At 31.7% G+C, this 20,967-nt stretch overlaps 3 protein-coding genes across 4 annotated transcripts; all 3 read right to left on the bottom strand.

Annotated features, from left to right (window-relative positions):
• Positions 1-657: 657 nt before the first annotated feature.
• On the bottom strand, positions 658-3,580 carry LOC115701574 (G-type lectin S-receptor-like serine/threonine-protein kinase At2g19130). Its single transcript, XM_030629393.2, has one exon. It carries the CDS (start codon positions 3,408-3,410, stop codon positions 810-812), a length of 2,601 nt encoding a protein of 866 aa, XP_030485253.2. The 5' UTR covers positions 3,411-3,580; the 3' UTR covers positions 658-809.
• Positions 3,581-10,040: 6,460 nt separating this feature from the next.
• Positions 10,041-13,122, bottom strand: LOC115698842 (G-type lectin S-receptor-like serine/threonine-protein kinase At2g19130). 2 transcript variants are annotated; one of them, XM_061102979.1, is made up of 2 exons: positions 12,431-12,520; positions 10,041-11,798 (listed from the first exon to the last, which is right to left on the bottom strand). In XM_061102979.1, exon 2 carries the CDS (start codon positions 11,796-11,798, stop codon positions 10,167-10,169), a length of 1,632 nt encoding a protein of 543 aa, XP_060958962.1. In that variant the 5' UTR covers positions 12,431-12,520; the 3' UTR covers positions 10,041-10,166. The 2 variants fall into 2 exon arrangements, with proteins under 2 accessions (XP_060958962.1, XP_030481899.2); XM_030626039.2 differs by having other exon boundaries at positions 10,041-13,122.
• A 3,834-nt stretch (positions 13,123-16,956) lies between these two features.
• On the bottom strand, positions 16,957-20,264 carry LOC115700654 (G-type lectin S-receptor-like serine/threonine-protein kinase At2g19130). Its single transcript, XM_030628273.2, has one exon. The coding sequence runs from the start codon at positions 19,789-19,791 to the stop codon at positions 17,314-17,316; it is 2,478 nt and encodes an 825-aa protein (XP_030484133.2). The 5' UTR covers positions 19,792-20,264; the 3' UTR covers positions 16,957-17,313.
• Positions 20,265-20,967: the final 703 nt, after the last annotated feature.

Genomic DNA, 20,967 nt, shown 5'->3' with positions numbered 1-20,967 from the left:
TAAATCGTGGGCTAAGAGGAAGTTGAAAATTCGTGGATGAACCAAAAATAAGAGGGAAAAACGTGATAAATTATGGGTGGTTAATGGAGGTTACTTGAATTCAAAATGAACTTAGAGAACAGAAATGAAGAATAGAAAATGAAATGAAAACAAAATGAAAAAAGAGAGGGAAGAGAGTATGATTTGATTGATGATGCATGGGGATAGAACACGTGTATGCATGGTATGATGAGTAAGTAGTAAATGTGTAATAAAAATAAGTTTGTAAGTATAAATGTAGTAATAGGCGTGTGAGGGTAATTATGTAATAAAGTGAGTAAAAAGGATTTTTCATGTAAAAATTTCTATTACTTTCCCATAACAATAATCTTAAAAAAAATATATCAATTGAGGCTGTTTCTTCGAAACTAGAAGACGGGCTCCAGTTGACTCTGACTCAAATGCAAGGTAACTCTTGTCTTCATATGCCTGTCAAAACACTGCTGACATTATTGGAATAAAGTCTTCATTCCAGAAAATGTTTAAGACTTTATGTTGCAGAATATAATGCAATCCTCTTTTAATTTATTGCTTTCCATTATTTTATATTCAAGAAATCTGTTTTGTCAATATTGCTTTCTTAATAAAGCCTCAACAATAATTTAAGAGATTTTGTAATATCATGAATTGAATTCTTCTTATTATAAATCAATACAAAGCCAAAACTACAGGCAACAAATTCACAATTCATGTAATGGGACCAATTTTCGCTGCCTTCAGTAAAGAAAAAACTTTGAACAAGTGTATGATACATCTTCATTTGATTCAACTCAGTTATTAATTAAGCACATAGACATAGTAGAGATGTTGCTCTTGGACTCATAGGAAGCAGATGACATGTCACTAAGTAGATGAGAACTCTGGCTCGAGCATGACTCTGTATAGAAAACTATGTTGTCTTGATTTTCAACAAAAAGTTGTATAGACCGTGGAACTGGTGGAAGTTCCATCTCTATTATCCCCTCAAGCATTTGAACAACACACCCCATTGATGGCCTTTGAGTTTCGTTGTCTTGTATACACCAACAAGAAACAACACAAACTCTTCTAAGCTCCTCTATGTTTGCATTTCCCTCCAATCTTGTGTCTAATAGGCTAAGGACATCACCTCCTTCCACTATTAGCCTAGCAGCTCGGGTTGCGAAGAATTGTACTTTCCCATCTTCTGAAATCTCTGAGTTTCTCTTTCCGGATATCAATTCAAATAGCATCATTCCATAGCTATAAACATCGGCTTTCGGGGTTATGGCCACTCCTGCAATCCATTCTGGTGCCAGGTAACCTCTTGTCCCTCTCATGGTTGTTAAAACACGGCTGAATTCTCTGCCTACAAGCTTTGCTAGTCCAAAATCTGCTATTTTAGCACAGAATTCAACATTTAAGAGAATGTTTTCTGGTTTAATGTCACAATGTATGATACACTCTCTGCATTTCTCATGAAGATAAACCAGACCCCTTGCTGTCCCAACTGCTATTTCAAATCTTGTTTTCCAGTCCAAAACATTTGATGAGTCATTTTGGCAAAAAAGATGTGAATCTAAAGAGCCATTTGACATGTAATCATAGACCAACAACTTATTAGTCCCTTGAGAACAAAACCCACGAAGTCGAACAAGATTAACATGTTGAAGTGTCCCAATTGTGCTGACTTCTGTTCTGAATTGCTTCTCTCCTTGGTGAACGCTTTCAAGCTTCTTCACAGCTATTTCAGTCGAGTCATTTAGTTTACCTTTGAAAACTGAACCAAAACCTCCTCCACCCAATTTCTCTGAGAAGTTCTTGGTTGCATACTGCAAATCTCTGTAACCAAAAGCTACCAATGAACCGCCTGCTAATGTTCCCATTCCAATTGTTTTTCTTCTATGTCTCAAAGCCAAGTACAAAATTAGGCATAGTAAAACTATTAAGCCAACAGGAGAGCCTACTGCAACACCAACAATTTTTCCCTTGCTTTTTTTAGTACTTTGAAACTCAGAAGCTGCTAGTCGAATATAGAGTGTCCTTCCATTGCTGTCACCTGTAGCAAGCTGATTTAGGTTCAGTAGATCTCTTGTCCAAATTGAACAGCCATTGGTGTTGTAAGTATAAGCTATGCAATGGCAATTGTTTAAGCAGGTAGATTCACATTCTGTAATACTTCGTACTGGTTCAGATTGTGCATTTTCTGGCACAGACATGCTTGGCACTTCTAAAAATCTGTCTTTCTCATCATTTGGAAGACTATTGTTCAAGCAATTCAGTTGACTCTTCCTCATGCAGCCGCCAGAGTAATCTTTCAAATCCCAATCTCTCTGAGACTTTGGCTGAAACCCCATCAAACATTGACAGAAAGGCAATGAGTTCTCACTGCAGCTGCCATAAGCGCCACAAAAAGCATAAACTTGACATTGTTGTCTTGGAAAAGACCATAGTAAATTCCATCTCTTAGAAGGCTGCCCTAACTGCTTCATCTGCCCTGAAACATCCATCACAAGTCGAGATACACCAGAAGTGTTATGAGCATACATAGTAAATAAGATATCACTTTCGTTTGAAACAAACTTGAAATAGCAAATAGGATCGCCTCTCATTTCTGGGACCAAGGTAAAGATGTCTCCAGTCCAAGGTCCAGTGGTCCAGTAGCTCCTCGACCTATTCCAAAGAATAATATAAAAACCATCACTTGGGACTAGCTCAAAAGTGAAGAGACCAGGGGAAGGATCCTCTAAATTCTTCCATGAGGTGAGAATTTGTTTCCTCTTTGTAATTTTGTTGAATCCCAAACTAGCTCCAGGAAGCCATGTATCAGTTGGATAGTCAAAACTTTGCCATAAGAGCTTGGATTCATCAAATTCATCGTCTAAGAGTACTATATTTCCATCATCTTGAAGAGTTGCCCTTACAGAAGTACCAGAAGTGGGGAAGCTCACATTTGTTGACCAAACTGGAATCTTCAACTCATTGATGAGAACTAAATTGCTATTTGATATTATCAGCTTTGATGAAAATCTATCCATAACTGGTTTTTCTCTATTTGCCACCCAAAGTATGGTCTTGTAAGGATCTCTTTTGTACCACATGCCTATATAATAGTTCAAAGTAGTTTTACCTGGTGTGAAAAATCCCAATTCATAGACCTCACTTGCAGATACTATGGTCTGATCACCAGAAAGGGATTGGTTTGCAGTTATGGTTTCAGCTCCAAATGCAATATGGGTTTTCAACACTAGGCACAAGAGAAGAGCAAGAAACATGACTTTTCGGTTTGTATTGGTAGCCATGGTTGCATAAAATTCTTCAGACACTATAACAAAATTCTGAGTTTGAAAAGGGAATGGGCCATAGCAAGGCTTGTGTTTGACTTTATAAGAAATTGAACAAAGGTACAACATCCGGCAATAATACTATTTTGCTTATGAAGTAATCGGCATTTGCATCTAACAATGAACCAACAGGGCAAATAATATTTAGGTAACAATTGGTGTTGTTTCAACAGATTACTTCAATAAAAGAGTTTCAAGAGTCAAAAATTGTCTAACATTACGCTTAATGGTCAAAAGATATAATTAAATTAAGTTATATAAATGTTTTAGTATTGGATATGTAACTAAATCTTATAAATATATTAGATTATTAAATATATATATATGGATGATTTCTTAATGGGTAATACCCATTCATGGGTAATAAAAAAATTAATGAGGTGGCAATTTAGTGACCTGCTATAGCAGGTCACCAACAAGATTTTTTTTTTTGAAAAAAAAATTATATTTATTTTCTTAATTATGATAATTCTAACTAATTAAAAATTATTTTTAGAAATAAATTTACTTTACTTAAATAACTATATTATCTTTACACTAAATATAAATATGTATTAAATATGAAAGATTTTTTTGTTGGGAGGAACAATACATTCGCATGTTCTTTTTTTTTTTTGAAAGGTATGTTCATTTTTCTTGATGGGCTATAATGTTCATTAAAAAATATTTATAAAAAGAGAAATTCATTCTTACAATTTTTTTGTTTATTCTTTATTATAATTTTACTTTTGTTTACATTAATATCAATTTTGCTATTATTATAAAACGTGGATTATTACTATGATACCGCTTTTTTCATATTAAAACAACAACATCACGTCATTATTTACTTAGGTGAGCGTGTGGAACTTAGAATATAAGCCCACACACTAGCTACTGTTTTAACTTTTTTTTTTTTTTTTGAAAAATAATACTTTATCTCTTTAATTATTAACGATGTAGTTTTTCAATGTTTTTTATTTAGGGTATTAGATTTGATATACATTCAGATTTAATAATACATGAAGTTTTGAATTTGGTATACTAAAATAGTGGTCTCATTTCATCAGTACTCCACTTTAGTACTTTTATTACGTTTCTTATCTAATGGATCAAATGGTATGCGAGTTAAATTTCAAATGAAAAGTTACTACTTAGTTTCTTATTTAGTTGCTAGTTTTTTAAATTAAAAGTTACTAATGAATTTCTTATTTCCTTGAGTTAATTTTAAAATAAAAAAAAATACTCATGAGTTTCTTATTTACTTCGCATAAGAGATAACTTTAAATTAAAAAATTAATTAGGATAATTAGTGTAATTGAAACATGTCTATATGTATAATTTACTTTTTGTGTTAGTGTTTGATTTTTTTTTCTTTGTTGTGTTAGAGTTGCAATATGTGAGCTCTTGTTAGTTACTTTTTTTTTTCTTTTTATGTTTTTGTTTTATTTAATTTGATGACCTTTTAGTATTATTTTAATGTTTATTTTATTGGTTGTTGATCGTATTATTAATCCTGCTTTAGACTTTAGGTTGCCGGATTGAGTTCCTAGTAGAAATCTACGATGATTGTTGGAATCTATGTTGATCAATATTATAGGTGGTAGAAACTTTTTCAAAGGGTATGTTGTAGTGTGATAATAGTTTCCTATTTGTTTTTCGATTGCAATAGTTGATCTTTACTTGGTGGTGGACTTTGTTGAAGCTTTCGCAATGTTGACAATGGTATTTTGTTTTTTTGTCAAGAGCGTTGTGCAGTGTTGACAATAAAATTGAATGTAACCACTCACGCGAAATTTACGGGAAAAATTGTTACCAATTTTAATATGTAACATCTTTAATATGAAAATAAAGAAATTAAATACTTTAGCAGAATTATTTATAATATATATCTTTTGAAAAAAAAAAAAATTATATTTTCTTTTCAAAAAATAAAAATAAAATAATTATTAAAAAACACGTTCTTTGTAAAAACATGATCAGAATTAAAAGTTACTTAAGAAAAATATAAGACTATTACATTAATATTAATAAATGTGGGAACAAATTTAAATAAAAATTGACTAACTTTGAATAATTACCTAATTTATCACTCATAATTATTACTAGAACCTTTGAAAATAGGATAAAAATAAATTTGTAATATATGGTAAGATTATAGTGTCAATTAATTAATTATATGTGATTATAAAATAACTAATAAAAGATTGAAAAATTAAAAAGAGAAATTTCGTTCCTCACCACACATGAAACAATAAATCACCATTCCAGCCTCCAATAACATTATTCTTCATTTATTATTTATTGTATTTTATAATATATATATTTAAGTATTAAATGAAAAGCCGATATTTATTGTATTCTATAATGTATATTGAAGTATTAAATAGAAATTTTATTTGTTACCATAATTAAATATATTAAATATCAAAACTGTTGTCGACAAAGCTTGTGGTTGATCATGGCTTTAGCTTGAAATCCATTGTTGTCGATGGAGGAGAATACAACATCGATCAATGAGGGAGCTTCATTTTTGACGAATCGAAAAGGTTAGGTGATTGGGGATTCATGAAAAATGAAAAGGAAAAGGAAAATAAAATCACATAAACCTAAATTTTAGTATTTCTTAAAAATATTTAGCAAAAAAATAAGTAAAATAAACTTTTAGAAAACCTCTATATTTTCGCGCCTTTTAATTAATGAGAAATGTGTCTAGAAAAGTATTGATTCATTCTTGTAGTATGAACAAATGGCCCAATCTAGCGCTGATGTTGTGAAAAAAGAAAGAAGAAGAAGATTGAATATGTTGATGCTGTGAAAAAAATACACTTGACATGGTCAAGAACGATGAAGATGAAAATTCTCCTGCCCTTTCAAGATCTTGAACATTACAAATTAATTTAGAAATTAATTTTTTTAGTTATTTCATTCATTTAGGAATACAAAGAATGGGATTCACACATAAAAAAAAATGGGTTTGAAAAATAAAATAACTGCCATGTCATCAGGTAATAGGTTAAAATAAAAAATATTAATTTTTGAAAAATAATTAATAACTATAAATATCATCCATTTGATTAAATCCAATGGTCAATATTTAAATACCCATTTATGGGTAATACCCATTAAGAGCACACCCATATATATATATAATAGTAGTATTTGGTATATCATTGAAAATTAATATATTATAGTAATAAAATTATATAACATAAAGAAATTATAACAATATTAAAACTAGAAATAGAAAATTTGAATGAGTATCGTCATCAAAAAATTTGTCAATGTTTTATTATGTTGATCAACAATCAATTATAACTTAATAATATTATGTAGAAAAATAACTGTTAATAAATCAACTTTACAACAACTAAATGAATATATTAATAAAACTAATCATACTATAATCTTTTTTTTTAAAGAGTTTTATGTTGGATTGTGGATATGAAACACCTGCAAATATCATAAAAACCATTGTATCATTGACAATTTGTAACCATTGATATGTCTAGTTTTAGAGCGTTAGTAAAATGTTAATGCAACTACAATGTAACTACGCAGAAACTTAGAAACTAGAACAATGTTTCTATGTATATGGCTCTAGATGAATTTAGATTTTTTTTTATTATTCTTGATTTGATATGATTAAATCCACTATTGAAAATCTGGAAAATAACGTTAATGCAACAAGAGAAACAATGAAACATTAGCTGGTATATTGATACATTTTTCTTTAGTTTATACTTGATTTGGATTGACCGGGAACTCCAGATCTATTTCAGACAGATCTACACTTTATGAATCTGAAAATCGATATTAAATGATTAGTTTTCTGCAATTTTAATCTTAATTCAGGGTTGAATTTTAGTTTCGAACCAATTTTTCCACCCGATTTTGCATAAATTTAAAATTATATGTATTTGGATTTCTTCTGATCTTCTTCTCAAGTGAAGTCGCCGAAATCTATGGTGATTTTTAATCTAGCTTGGTTTCTTTTCGGTTGCCCTGTTGGTTTGTTGGTTGGAAGTTGTCGTTGTTAAAGAAGGTGGTTAGTGAGGCTGAATGATTAGAGCAAGAGGTATTTTTGTAAATTTTTATTGCTGGGTTGTATGAATATTTATAGGGTCTGCCCAATATATTTATGTAAAAATTACCCAAAATATGGAAAAAATTTAAGAGTTTACTTTTTTATGGCATAAATAAATAAAGCTAAGTGGTTATGGGTTTTTTTGTTTTTTTTTTCTTTACATTTATATAGTTTTTTTATGCCATATTTTTGTAAAAAAAAAAGTAGAAATCTCATATTTGTAAAACAACAATAAGTTTTGCCGGAAAAGTCATCGGCAAAATCACGGTCGCCGAAAAAGTCAACGTGGCCAGAAAGTCAACGTCACCGGAAAAGTCAACGTCGCTGGAAAAGTCACCAAAGTAAATATCTCATATATAACTAAAAATATAATCGGTTATATGAATAAAAACTAATAACTCAAACCGGTTATAATTGAAATATAACTGGTTCTGTAACATAATAAATAAATATAAATAACATAAAATAACTCAAACCAGTTATAATTAAAATAGAACCGGTTCTATAACAGTGTTATAATGAATAAAAACAAATAACAGCAAAGAACTCAAATTGGTTATAACTAAAATAGAACCGGTTATATAACATAATGAATACAAACAAGTAACACGCAATAACTCAAACCGATTACAATTAAAAATAAAGAAGAAATCAGTTCCTAAAACACTAAAATATAAATTAAAGTCAAAACTAGTTTCATAATAAAATACTTCATAACACATAATACCTCATAAAACCGGTTATAATATTTTTTTTTTTTAAAAAAAAAAAAGTGGAGATCAAATGTCTCGGATATAATAAAAAAAGAACCGGTTCTATAACATAATGAATAAAATTAAATAACACAAAATAACTCAAACCGGTTATAATTAAAATATAACTAGTTCTGTAACATAATGAATAAAAATAAATAACACAAAATAATTTAAACCAGCTATAATTAAAATAGAACCGGTTCTGTAACCGTGTTATAATGAATAAAACTCAATAACACGAAATAACTCAAAACCGATTATAACTAAAATAGAACCAGTTATATAACATAATGAATATAAACAAGTAACACACAATAATTTAAACTGATTACAATTAAAAACACTAAAACATAAATTAAAAACAAAACTAGTTCTACATCGTAACAAATAATACTTCATAAAACCGATTATAATTTTTTTTAAAAGGTGAAGATCAATTTGAAAAAATACTGAAGCATAAATATGAAAAGAACCAGCTCCGTAACAAAATAAATAACACAAATAATAACAAACAATAACTTAAAATATAATATAAAAAAATCGATTATATTTTAATTATAACCGGTTTGAGTTATTGTGTGTTATTTATTTTTATTAATTATGTTATAGAATCGGTTCTATTTTTATTATATCCGAGACATTTGATCCCCACTTTTTTTTAAAAAAAATTATAACCGGTTTTATGAGATATTATGTGTTATGAAGTATTTTATTGTGAAACTAGTTTTGTCTTTAATTTATATTTCAGTGTTTTAAGAACCGATTTCTTCTTTGTTTTTAATTGTAGTCGGTTATTGCGTGTTACTTGTTTGTATTCATTATGTTATATACCGGTTCTATTTTAGTTATAACTAGTTTGAGTTCTTTCGTGTTATTTGTTTTTATTCATTATAACACTGTTATAGAACCGGTTCTAATTTAATTATAACTGCTTTGAGTTATTTTATGTTATTTATATTTATTTATTATGTTACAAAACTGGTTATATTTCAATTATAACCGGTTTGAGTTATTAGTTTTTATTCATATAACCGGTTATATTTTTAGTTATATATGAGAAATTTACTTTGGTAACTTTTCCAGTGACTTTTTCAGCGACGTTGACTTTTTCGTTGACTTTTTGACGACTTTTTCAGCGACTTTTCTGACGACTTTTCCGGCGACCGTGATTTTTTCCGGCGACTTTTCCGGTTCCGGTGAATTTTTCGGCAAAACTTATTGTTGTTTTACAAATATGAGATTTCTATTTTTTTTTTTACAAAAATTTGGCATATAAAAAAAACTCATATAAATGTAAAAAAATAAAAAAATAAAAAAATCTATAAACCTATAGTGTTATTTATTTATGCCATAAAAATAATAAACTATACCCTTAATTCCCATATTTATGAAAATTCCCCTATATTTATGTAATATTTTTTCCATTTTAGTATATACATGAAAAAAGCCCTTTAATTAATTTGTTTATGTTTCTTTGATTATGTATAAAAATATATTTATGTGACTAAAAAATTTAAAGTGTATGCATAAGGAAACACCTTTTGTCCTTTTGAGATATACTTAGCATGAAATATAAATGCTTTAGTTTTTTAAACATAACACTTTATTATATTATTATTATTATTGAGCATAATAGAAAATTAAATTTGAACTCACGACCCTTTCCTAGAGGTATAAAACTACTGTAGAAAGTCATTTTTTTGTGAGAATATATTAAGGGGTTTAAGGGACAAGAAGATTAATTCAGTCCATGGAGAAAGAAAAAATAGTGATTTACTCTTTGAGTCCTTAAATATTGTCCATATGCATACAAAACACAGGAATTGTAATAGTGTTCAATTTATTTTATATAAGACTAAACGTTATATACACTAGGAGGAAGAAAAAAAACAATATTTATTGGATTGAAAATAACTCCAAATATTACACATAATAAAAAAGACTCCACAATAGCATAGCATATTAGAAAGGGACAAATGAGAGCATAGTAATAGTCTTAGATTTTCAGCCTAAAAAAAGTGACATGTGGCTCTGTGCCTCAGAACTCTTGCTTGAGGATGGGTCGGAAAAGTACCTAACATTCTCCAGGTCATCACTAAAAACTTCCAGTGATCGTGGCATTGGCGGAAGCTCCACCTCTATAGCTCCTTCAAGAATTTGAACCACCTTACTCATCGACGGTCTATCAACTTCATCATATTGTATGCACCAACAAGCAACTCTACAAACTCTTTCAACTTCTTCAATGCATGCTTGCTCCTCCAACCTCGGGTCTAGTAGGCTTAGGACATTGCCTCCTCCTTTCATGACAACACTTGCAGCCAAGCATGGGAAGTAACTTATCTTCCCATCTAACTCACATTGCCCTGAGTTTCTCTTTCCTGACACGAACTCAAAAAGCATCATTCCATAGCTGTATACGTCAGCTTTAGATGTTATTGCTACACCTGCAATCCATTCTGGTGCAAGATAACCTCTTGTTCCTCTCATGGTTGTTAGGATTCTGCTGAAGTCCCTTCCAACGAGTTTTGCTAACCCAAAATCTGCCACTTTGGAGCAGAATTCGTTGTCCAAAAGAATGTTCTCTGGCTTAATGTCACAATGTATGATGCAGTCTCTACACTTTTCATGAAGATAAACCAACCCTTTAGCTGTCCCAAGAGCAATTTGGTATCTTGTTTTCCAATCCAAAATGTTAGATCTTTCTATGTTGAAAAGGTGGGAAGCTAATGAACCATTCGACAAGTAATCATAGACTAACAACTTTTTAGTACCTTGAGAGCAGAATCCAAGAAGTCGAACTAAATTCACATGTTGAATTGTCCCAATTATGCTTACTTCTGCTCGAAACTCCTTCTCTCCTTGGCCAACACCTTCAAGCTTCTTCACTGCTATTACAGTAGAATCAGGCAAGACACCCTTAAATACTGAACCAAAGCCTCCTTTGCCTAATATCTCTGAAAAGTTTTTTGTTGCGTTTTGCAAATCTCTATAGCCAAACACCATCAACGAGCCTCCCACCGTTGTCCCAGCTCCAACTATTTTCTTTCTTCTTTTTAAAAATATAATCAAACCAAGACCAATAAAAATTACGAACCCTGCAGTTGAGCCCAACACAACACCAATTATAGCTCCCTTATTATCTTTAGAACTACGAAACTCAGAAGCTGCCAATCGAATAAATAGTGTCCTTCCACTGTTGTCATGTTCTCCAAGTTGCTCCAAATTCAAGAGATCTTCTTTCCAAATAGAACAACCACTGTTGTTATAAGCATAAGCAGTGCAAGAGCAGTTAGTTAAACAACTTGACTCGCATTCAGCAAAACTTCCTGCTTTAACAAACATTTGATTTTCAGGAAGAGACATACTATTAATGGCTAGAAACTTGTCACTACCAAAACTACTATCGTTCCCACACTGCAATTCAGTTTTTCTTGAGCAGCCACCTGAGTAATGCTTCAAATCCCACTCTCTTAAAGATTTGGGCTCAAACCCTGTCAAACAATGACAAAAAGGGATGGAGTTCTCGTTGCAACTTCCATAAGATCCACAAGAAGCATAGACTTGGCATTGTTGTCTTGGAAATGTACGAAGGACATTCCATCCATTCGCAGGCTGCCACATTAGTTGCTTCATCTGCCCAGTAAGATCCATTGCAATAAAAGATATAACTGTTGAGTTAGTTGCATGCATCATGAAGGAGGTTTCGTTGTCATTTGAAACGATTTCAAAATACAAGATTATATTTGGCCTTTTCTCTGGGGCCAAGGTGAATCTTCCAGTCCAAGGACCGGTATTCCAATAGATCCTAGACCTGTTCCAGAGTGTTACATAGGAGGTGTCACTAGGGTCTATTTGGAATGAGAAGAGACCTGGAGCTGGATCTTCAGAATTCTTCCATGAAAAGAGAACTTGTTTCGTCTTAGTTCTCTTGTTATACCCAAATTTATTACCGGGCAGCCATGTATCAGTTGGATAATCAAAACTTTGCCATAAAGGTTTTGAATTATTATTGGATTCATCCTTTAAGACCAAGTTTCCACTATCCAATAGAACAACATGTACAGAGCCACCACTAAACATAGTGGCATTCACATTTGTGGACCAAATTGGAGAGTTTGACTCATCAAAGAGAACTAAATTACCATCTAAGATTCTCAATTCAGAAAATCTATCTAAGACTGGCTTTTCTCTATTTGCCACCCAAACTACAGTCTGTGCAGTTACTTGTTTGTACCACATACCTATATAGTAGTTGGAAGAGTTACCTGGATGAAAGAATCCCAATACAAAGACTCCACCAGCTGAGACAATGGTTTGGTCACCAGAGAGAGATTGGCTTGCAGAGATGGTGTCAGTTCCAAGGGAGATATGGGTGTTAAGAAACAAGCATAATATGGTGACAAGAAGGCTAAATATGGAGTTAGCCATGGTATCCATGGCTGCACAAAAGAAGATACAGAGATATATACAATGCCTGGATACAGTGACACCAACTTTCTAAGTACAATCTACTTATAATAAAGGAGGGAAGAGAAATTCAGTCAATCAATGACTTGTTGAACAAGTCATGGAAATATAATTTATATTTTACCATTTATTTTAAGCCACACACAGAGACATTTATGACAATAGTGTGTTACTTTTTTTAACAAACAAAATTAAAGAACTGAAAAACATGACAAAGTCACAAAGTAGAGGAAATTCATTTCATGACCCTTGCATTGCAACTACAAGTCTAATCCTTACGTAGTCCTATTTTCAAACCTATCACCACCACCACTTCTTCTTTCCATTATTGGAAACTTCGGTCCAATCTAACTCTGTTATTGTTATTTTTATTTTCTGTCGTTTTGTTTTAAATGAGTTTTTTTAAGAGTTTGGAGTTAATTTGGACACATATGGAAGACTGACTCCTAAGCACACACGACCATCACAATCTTCTAGACGACCGAGCCTTAAATCAATCTGGACCGATGATCGTTTGACCAAACTTAAGCAAAAGCCAAAATAATGTGGTACTAGCTAGACATTGCAATCTCAATGGATAACACTATCATATATAGATCATGATACGTATCCAATTATTATTTTAGTGAAAACCCAAAAAAAAACAGTTATTAATATAGATCCAATTTTTTTGATGTCACACCAATTAGCATAAATATTGATATGTCTGTAGCAGCACTTGCTAAAATAAAACACCAAGTTTACTGAACTAGTCAATTTGGGATAAAGATTGGAATTGTAAATGTTTATCTACATACATAAGCGTTAAAAAATTAACGTAAACAATTCTAGCCTTTACGAGGGTCTACTCTACCTCCTACTCTAGATAAAACAAAACTAACCAAGGCTTGTCAGCCTAACTACCTCAGTGAAAAAAGAACAGAAAACTAGGCCAGCACTTTACGCAGGTTCGTTAAATGAATCGCTACTTCTCTTGAGTCGAGGTCTCTTTTTTTCATCATCACAAACGAGCATAGAAACAAAAGATGAATTGTCATTGCTAAACAAAAAAAATACGGTTCTTTGTTCATTTATGAGAGGTGCAGACGCCATTGTTTACCCTGTGAAACATTGGTGGTCCCATTATTTATTTGGTTTATTATTTTTTTTTAATAAATTAGGAGTGTTTATACATCCAATATTGGCATTATATGTTAGATGTTGAATTTAGCTAATCGATTCAATTTGATCCAATTCATTTTAATTAACCGAACTATATTAGATTAGATCTATTCTATATATTTGATCATGTATATCCACTGGAATTGTTTGAATTTATACAATGTTATAGATCACCTATTTCTAATCCTAAAGAAAGAAATTGAAAAAAAAAAAAAAAAGTTAAATTTTGATCCTAATTTTCATATATATCTTATATTAAAAGTAGTTAACTAAGAGAAATTATTAATTAAACGGTTTTTTTTTTTAATTTTATTTTTTTTATTAAAGGTGAGATTTAAAATTAACACGTTAAATTAATCAATTAATTATTTTTTTTTTAAAAAAAAAAACATTACTTTTCACTACAACAAAAGGGACTTTTTATCCCACCTTTTACATAAAGAGTGGGATAAAAACTTTTGATCCCACCTTTATATTTGGAGCCTTAAATAAAAGTTTAGAACAAGGGCCTTGTTTGGAAAACGAAAAAAAAAATGTTGGAAAGGCTATTTTTATGCATTTGTCAAACGCAACTTAGCATTTTAAGTGGGACTTTTTATGCTAGTTTTTACTTAATAACCGAGGTAAAAGGTCCTCATGCATTTGTGTCTTTTAATTATTGGGTCGGCTACACATTTAGAGAACAATTACCTTTTAGGGTTTTATTTTTATTAGGGTTACTCTTATTTCCTCTCTCTCTCTCTCTCTCTCTCTCTCTCTCTCTCTCTCTCTCTCTCTCTCTCTCTCTCTCTCTCTCTCTCTCTCTCTCTCTCTCTCTCTCTCTCTCTAAGCGGCTACCCACGTGGAGATCAAATAGACTCTACCATAGTGTCTCTGAGTTGCAATGCTTCCTTGCTCTTCTATTTTTGTGCATCATCTCAGGCCAGGGGCCTTTTTTTTGGCGAAGGACGAGCCAATGAAGTTCAGATCCGAGCTCTATGCCCTCTGAAACTTCCAAGTACCATTCATTCTTTTTCTTTTATGTTCTTGAGAGATTTGTGCTCCACATCCTCTAATCTTGTTCTACTTTTTTTTCTTTTGTTTTTTTTTTTTATTTTTCTAAAATGTCGATCAACTCTCTCTCCTTCTCTCTTTTCGTAGGTGTGAAGGTTCATGGTCGACGTGTACATGGTTTTTCATGATGGACGAAGCTTCGTGGTCGCTGTTTGTGGTCGTTAATAATGACTCACGGTTGTAGAAGGTGGTTCGTCGCTATTCGTGGTTGTCGAAGGCGGTTCGTGACTTCTGTTATACTAATTTTTGGGATTTAAATATGTACTGATTATATATTTTACCAAAATTATTATTAAGGAAAAAAAAAATTCTCTGTAGTGGTTCATTGCTTGTTAGTTTTAGTATAATTTTTATTATTATTTTCTTTTACCTTTAATCCCGGTTATTATAGGAAAGCCTGGATAAAAAATTACTTTTTATCTTGGTTTTTTAAGGAAAACTGGGATTAAAAATAGCATTTTATCTCAGTTTTTCTATAATAGCCGGGATTAAAAGTAATTTTTTATCCCGGTTTTTATAAGAGCTTTTATCCCACTGGAATATATTCCGGTTTTCATTTTAGCGGAAATCGGAATAAAATGTCCCTAAAAACTGGGATAAAAAGTATATTTTTTGTAGTAGTGTTTAAATATTTAAATTTAATTTAAAAGTAACAAAAATATTAGATAATTATTTTTTGCGACTTTTTTCAGGTATATACTAAAATGACAAAAATATTACACAATTACTTTAAAATTACTCTAAGGTATAATATTTGTATGTTATATTATATATCATGAAGGAAAGAAATAAAAATAAAATTAAAAGAATACATATCAGTAAAAAAAAATAAAAAAAAAAAAGACATAATAACTCATAATACTCTAAGGTATAGTATTTGTATGTTATATTCATATTACTCTAAGGTATTTTTATAATACCTTTTATATAATGAAAAATATTTTAGGTATTAAAAAGTAAAAAATGACATTTATTTAATTATTTTAAAAAAGAGACATTAATTATCACTAATATATAGCTATTTACTAGCATTTCTCTTATCTTAATCCTCTTATTAAATTGTATTTTATTTTTAAAACAAAAAATATTTAATATTTAAATAATTATTAATTTTAAAATTTTCAAATATTAATTATTTTTAATTATTTGACATTATTAATATCATATCTCTTATAATACATTATTAATTTCTTTTTAGTTTGAGAGACACTACATTATTATTATTATTATTATTATTATTATTATTATTATTATTAGAAAAATAAGGTAAAAACTAATTACTTTTGAAAAAAAAAATATTATATTATATTATTATACATCATATTATCAATCATGTCAAAATTTAGTATAAATACCTTTAAAATATATGTACAATATAATTATATTATGATAGGAGATAAATTACAATTTTATTTATTTTATATATATATATTAGATATCAAGAGTGACGTGATGGTGATGTTGTAAAAGAGAGAAGAGAAAGTGATAAGATAAATATAAATATTAGAGAAATAAAATAGATAGATGTCTAAATTTTATTAAGCTATACTTATACATCTCATCCGGTCAATACTTTAAGTGCCAATAAGTGATTTATAAAAATAAAAAACAAATACTCTTAATGGGTCTAAATCTGGTCCAATCAGATCAGATGTATCATTAAGTGTAAACAAATAGCCCCTAAGTCTAATTGAGAAAGTTGGTGCCCACCGAACCATGGACTCGAAGTAGTAATTTAATTATATAAAAAAGAAAGAAAATATGTACAAAGATTCTTATTGCTAAAAATGTATCAAAGGAAATTAGCACAAAAATGGCTGGAGGAGTTCTGCTCAGTGGCTTTCACGGCAAGATTAACAGCCCCAGTAGTGATTACGTGCATCGTTGCTTGCTGTCTCTAGTGGCCTCATTTTGGGCTATGACTTAGGAATTTCAGGTTCCTTTCTTTTTCTCCAACTTTTATCATATCTATTAGCTTGAAAAATCCAAAGTTGAAGGGTTGATATACTCTTAAAAACATCTGCTAATATATATATTTCTTCTCTCTTCTATTGATTACTGTGCAATTTTCAAGGATAATATAAACCCCGAGACATTATGGATAGTAGCCTAGCATAAAGGAAAAACTATTATAATAAAAATAATATTCGTACAAACATTTGAGCAAAAACTATTCATACTAAACTCTATTAACTCTTGGAGCCATTGCTATGCAGAATGGGAAGAGGGAAACATTTTTACAAGATCTTGGATCATATTTAATTCATCCTATCATATGGAGGAGACTAGATAAAAACATTGGCTCTAGACATGTGTGTTCAAATGCAACACAAGATTGTTTACGCAAAAGAAAGTATAATTCATGAGCGAAGTTTGTTTACATCGCTTTAAAATTACTGTACAGATTTGGTGATAAAAAAGAAGAGCAGAGCACAGGATGTCCTGAGCTTGATTGTGCTTAGGTTCTTCAGCTTATTGAAGATGTAGTTGAGGTAATGCTCTTGGTCTGGGAAGAAGTAGTTGACGTGTTGCTCCTTACCCTGGAACTCTGGCTTGTGGACGATGATTCAGTAAAGAAAACTACATTCTCCTGATCATCACCAAAAACTTCAAGTGACCTTGGAATTGGGGGCAGATTCACGTCTATAACTCCTTCAAGGATTTGAACCACCTGACTCATTGATGGTCTATGAACTTCATCATCTTGGATGCACCAACAAGCGACTCTACAAACTCTTACAAGCTCTTCTACATCTGCATTCCGCTCCAGTCTCGGGTCCAATAGGCTAAGCGCATCACCTTCTTCAATGATAACTTTTGCAGCCCAAGTTGGGAAGAATTTTATTTTTCCATCCTCAGAAGGGTCTGAGTTTCTCCTTCCTGACACTAACTCAAAAAGCATCATTCCGTAGCTGAAAACATCGGCTTTGGATGTTATTGCCACTCCTGCAATCCATTCCGGTGCAAGATAGCCTCTTGTTCCTCTCATGGTTGTGAGGACCCTGCTGAAGTCCCTTCCAATGAGTTTTGCTAATCCAAAGTCAGCTATTTTGGGACATAATTCTGCATCCAAAAGAATGTTTTCTGGCTTGATGTCACAGTGTATGATGCATTCCCTGCATTTCTCGTGCAGATAAACTAACCCTCTAGCTATACCCAGTGCAATTTGGTACCTTGTTTTCCAGCTCAACACATTTGAATTACTTCCACTGAGAAGGACTGAATCTAGAGAGCCATTGGACATGTAATCATACACCAATAATCTTTTAGTACCCTCAGAGCAGAACCCACGTAATCTAACTAGATTTACATGTTGAATTGTTCCGATTGTGCTGACTTCTGTTCGGAATTGCTTCTCTCCTTGGCTGACACTCTCAAGCTTCTTCACTGCTACTACAGTTGAGTCGGCCAATACCCCCTTGAAAACTGAACCAAAGCCTCCTCCCCCCAATTTATCCGAGAAGTTCTTGGTTGCATTTTGCATGTCTCTGTAGCCAAACGCCACCAACGAACCCTCCACTTGTTTTCCTTTTCCAACTGTTCTATTTCTTCGCCTTAAAATTAAGAACACCATAAGACCAACAACAACCAGTAGTCCTACAACTGAGCCCACCACAGCACCAACAATCGTTCCTTTTTTCTTCTTCGGATTAGGAAGCTCAGAAGCTGCAAGCCTAACGTAAAGATTGCCACTGTTGCCACCTGCTGCTGTTAGTTGGTTCAGATTTAAGAGATCTCCTGTCCAAATTGAACATTCATTGTTTTCATAGGCATAAGCTGTGCAAGAGCAGTTGTCTAGGCAGCTTGATTCACATTCATCAGAACTCCCCACCTGCAAAGACTGTTTATTTTCAGGTAATAACATGTTGAGCATCTCTTGAAATCTGTCTTTCTCCCCATTAGGAAGGCTGTTGTTACCACATTCAAGATTGGTTACTCTTGTGCATCCACCAGAATACTCCCCCAAGTCCCATTCACTCTGAAACGCAGGCTTAAATCCCTTCAAACATTTACAAAATGGCAAGGAATTCTCATTGCAGCTTCCATATCGCCCACACAAAGCATAAACTTCACATTGTTGTCTCGGTTGAGACCAAAACAAATTCCATCCATTATTAGGCAGATAATTTTGTTGCTTAATCTGCCCAGAAACATCCATCACAAACCGAGATATGAATGCAGAAGTGGGCTTAACTGAATATGTAAAATAGCTTTCATTTTCATTCGATACAAAATTAAAATCATAGATATAATCTTTCCTCATCTCAGGGACTAAGCTAAAAATGCGTCCGTTCCAAGATCCGCTGGTCCAATAACTCCTAGACCTATTCCAAAGTATGGTATAAGAGTTGTCTTTTTGGTCTAGCTGAAGAGTAAAGAGGCCAGGAGAAGGGTCATCGGCATTCTTCCATGAGGTGAGAACTTGGTGGGTTTTGGTTTTTTTGTTGTACGCAATTTTACTACCAGGAAGCCATGTATGAGCAGGATTATCAAAACTTTGCCATAAAGGATTTGAAGAATTGGAACCATCAGTTAACACTAGATTTCCATTATCCCCAAGTACTACTTTTACAGTTGAGGAGCTACTGGAGCTCACATTTGTGGACCAAACTGAAAGTTTAGACTCATTCAAAATAACTAAATTACCATTTGAGATCTTCAGCTCTGAAGAAAATTTATCTGAAACTGGCTGCTCTCTATTTGCCACCCAAACTATGGTCTGCTCGGTCTTTATTTTCTCGTACCACATGCCTATATAGTATTTAGAAGAATTACCTGGAGTAAAGAATCCCAGTCTAAAGACTCCACCTGGAGAGACAATGGTTTGGTCACCAGAGAGGGATTGGTTTCCAGAGATGGTATCAGCTCCAAAAGAGAGATTGATCTTCAAAAACAGCCAGATTAGGAGAACAAGCAGGATCCTTCTGTTGGTCTTGATATCCATGGCTGCAAGCAATATTGTAGTTGCAGAGAAGCTACAATTTTAATTTAAATGAAACAACACACAAATGATATATATGATCACCAAAACGAAGAAGAAATCTCTCTACTTGACAACTCGATGTCCATAGTCATTCTCCAATAAATTCAAGAAGCTGTAGTTCGTTTTCCATGATTTTGATGAACCTTTATGTTCTGACGACAACGCCCTTGGCTGTGAACTATAATAGTTTTGTACGTACTTGCTTTGTGCATCATAAATTTTGTGTCAATTTATTCTGGTTGGGGGCATTTTGGTAATCTTAAGTTTGGATTAGTACCTCCACGAGTTTAGAGAAGAACAATCAACATTTAGCGAAAAGTCAAATGTGAAGCTTTCAAAATCCCACAACCGCATTTTGGTAATCTGATTTTTTTTTTCCCTTTTCTGCACTCATATCATTCTCACTATGTGAAATTCCCTTAGTGCTACGGCTGCCCCCGAATATGACGAGGTCAAACTTCCTCTAATCATTTTCCACTTTGGCTTTTCTAATCATCATTAATTCTTTTTTTTTTTTTTTTTTTTTTGAAACGATCATTAATTCTTCTAGGCAAATTTTTTGCTCCACAAAATCTAGAATAAAATATAATTATTAATTACAAAGAAAAAAAATTAAAAATTTATCTTTTGAAAATTATATAAAAGATCTTTTCTGTGACTTTCAAAATTTTTTTAGAGAAAAATAATACCTCACGAAATTTGAATTGACTAGTAGCAAAATATTATTCCCTCAACTATATTAGGTAGTAATTATAATTAATAAGAATTAATGAATTAGAGTATTCCTAATATTTATTAAATTGTAGAATTAATATAATAATAAGAGAAAGATACGACATAAATATCAATGTTTTGGGTTTGTGCTACCATTAAATACCTAAATTTTATTCTTATTAATCAATATTACCAAAATAGTGTTTCTTGCACTACCTTTGTAAGTACAATTAAATATTGAATCAGTAAACACATGTGATATTTAAATTGGTCCACTTTATAATTATTTTAAAAAAATTATTTGAAACAAATTTTAAAATAGAGAAAAGATTTAGAATAAATTTAAATTGAAAGAAATAAATAAACAAATATATAATAAATGAGCCACACTTTAGCGCTTCTTCCTCCTAAACACTATGGCAC

This window comes from Cannabis sativa, chromosome 8 (genome assembly GCF_029168945.1).
Source record: "Cannabis sativa cultivar Pink pepper isolate KNU-18-1 chromosome 8, ASM2916894v1, whole genome shotgun sequence".
In the NCBI taxonomy this organism is placed as follows: Eukaryota; Viridiplantae; Streptophyta; class Magnoliopsida; order Rosales; family Cannabaceae; genus Cannabis; species Cannabis sativa.
The sequence above is the reverse complement of the archived record's forward strand: the minus strand, read 5'-3'. Positions and strand labels throughout refer to the sequence as shown.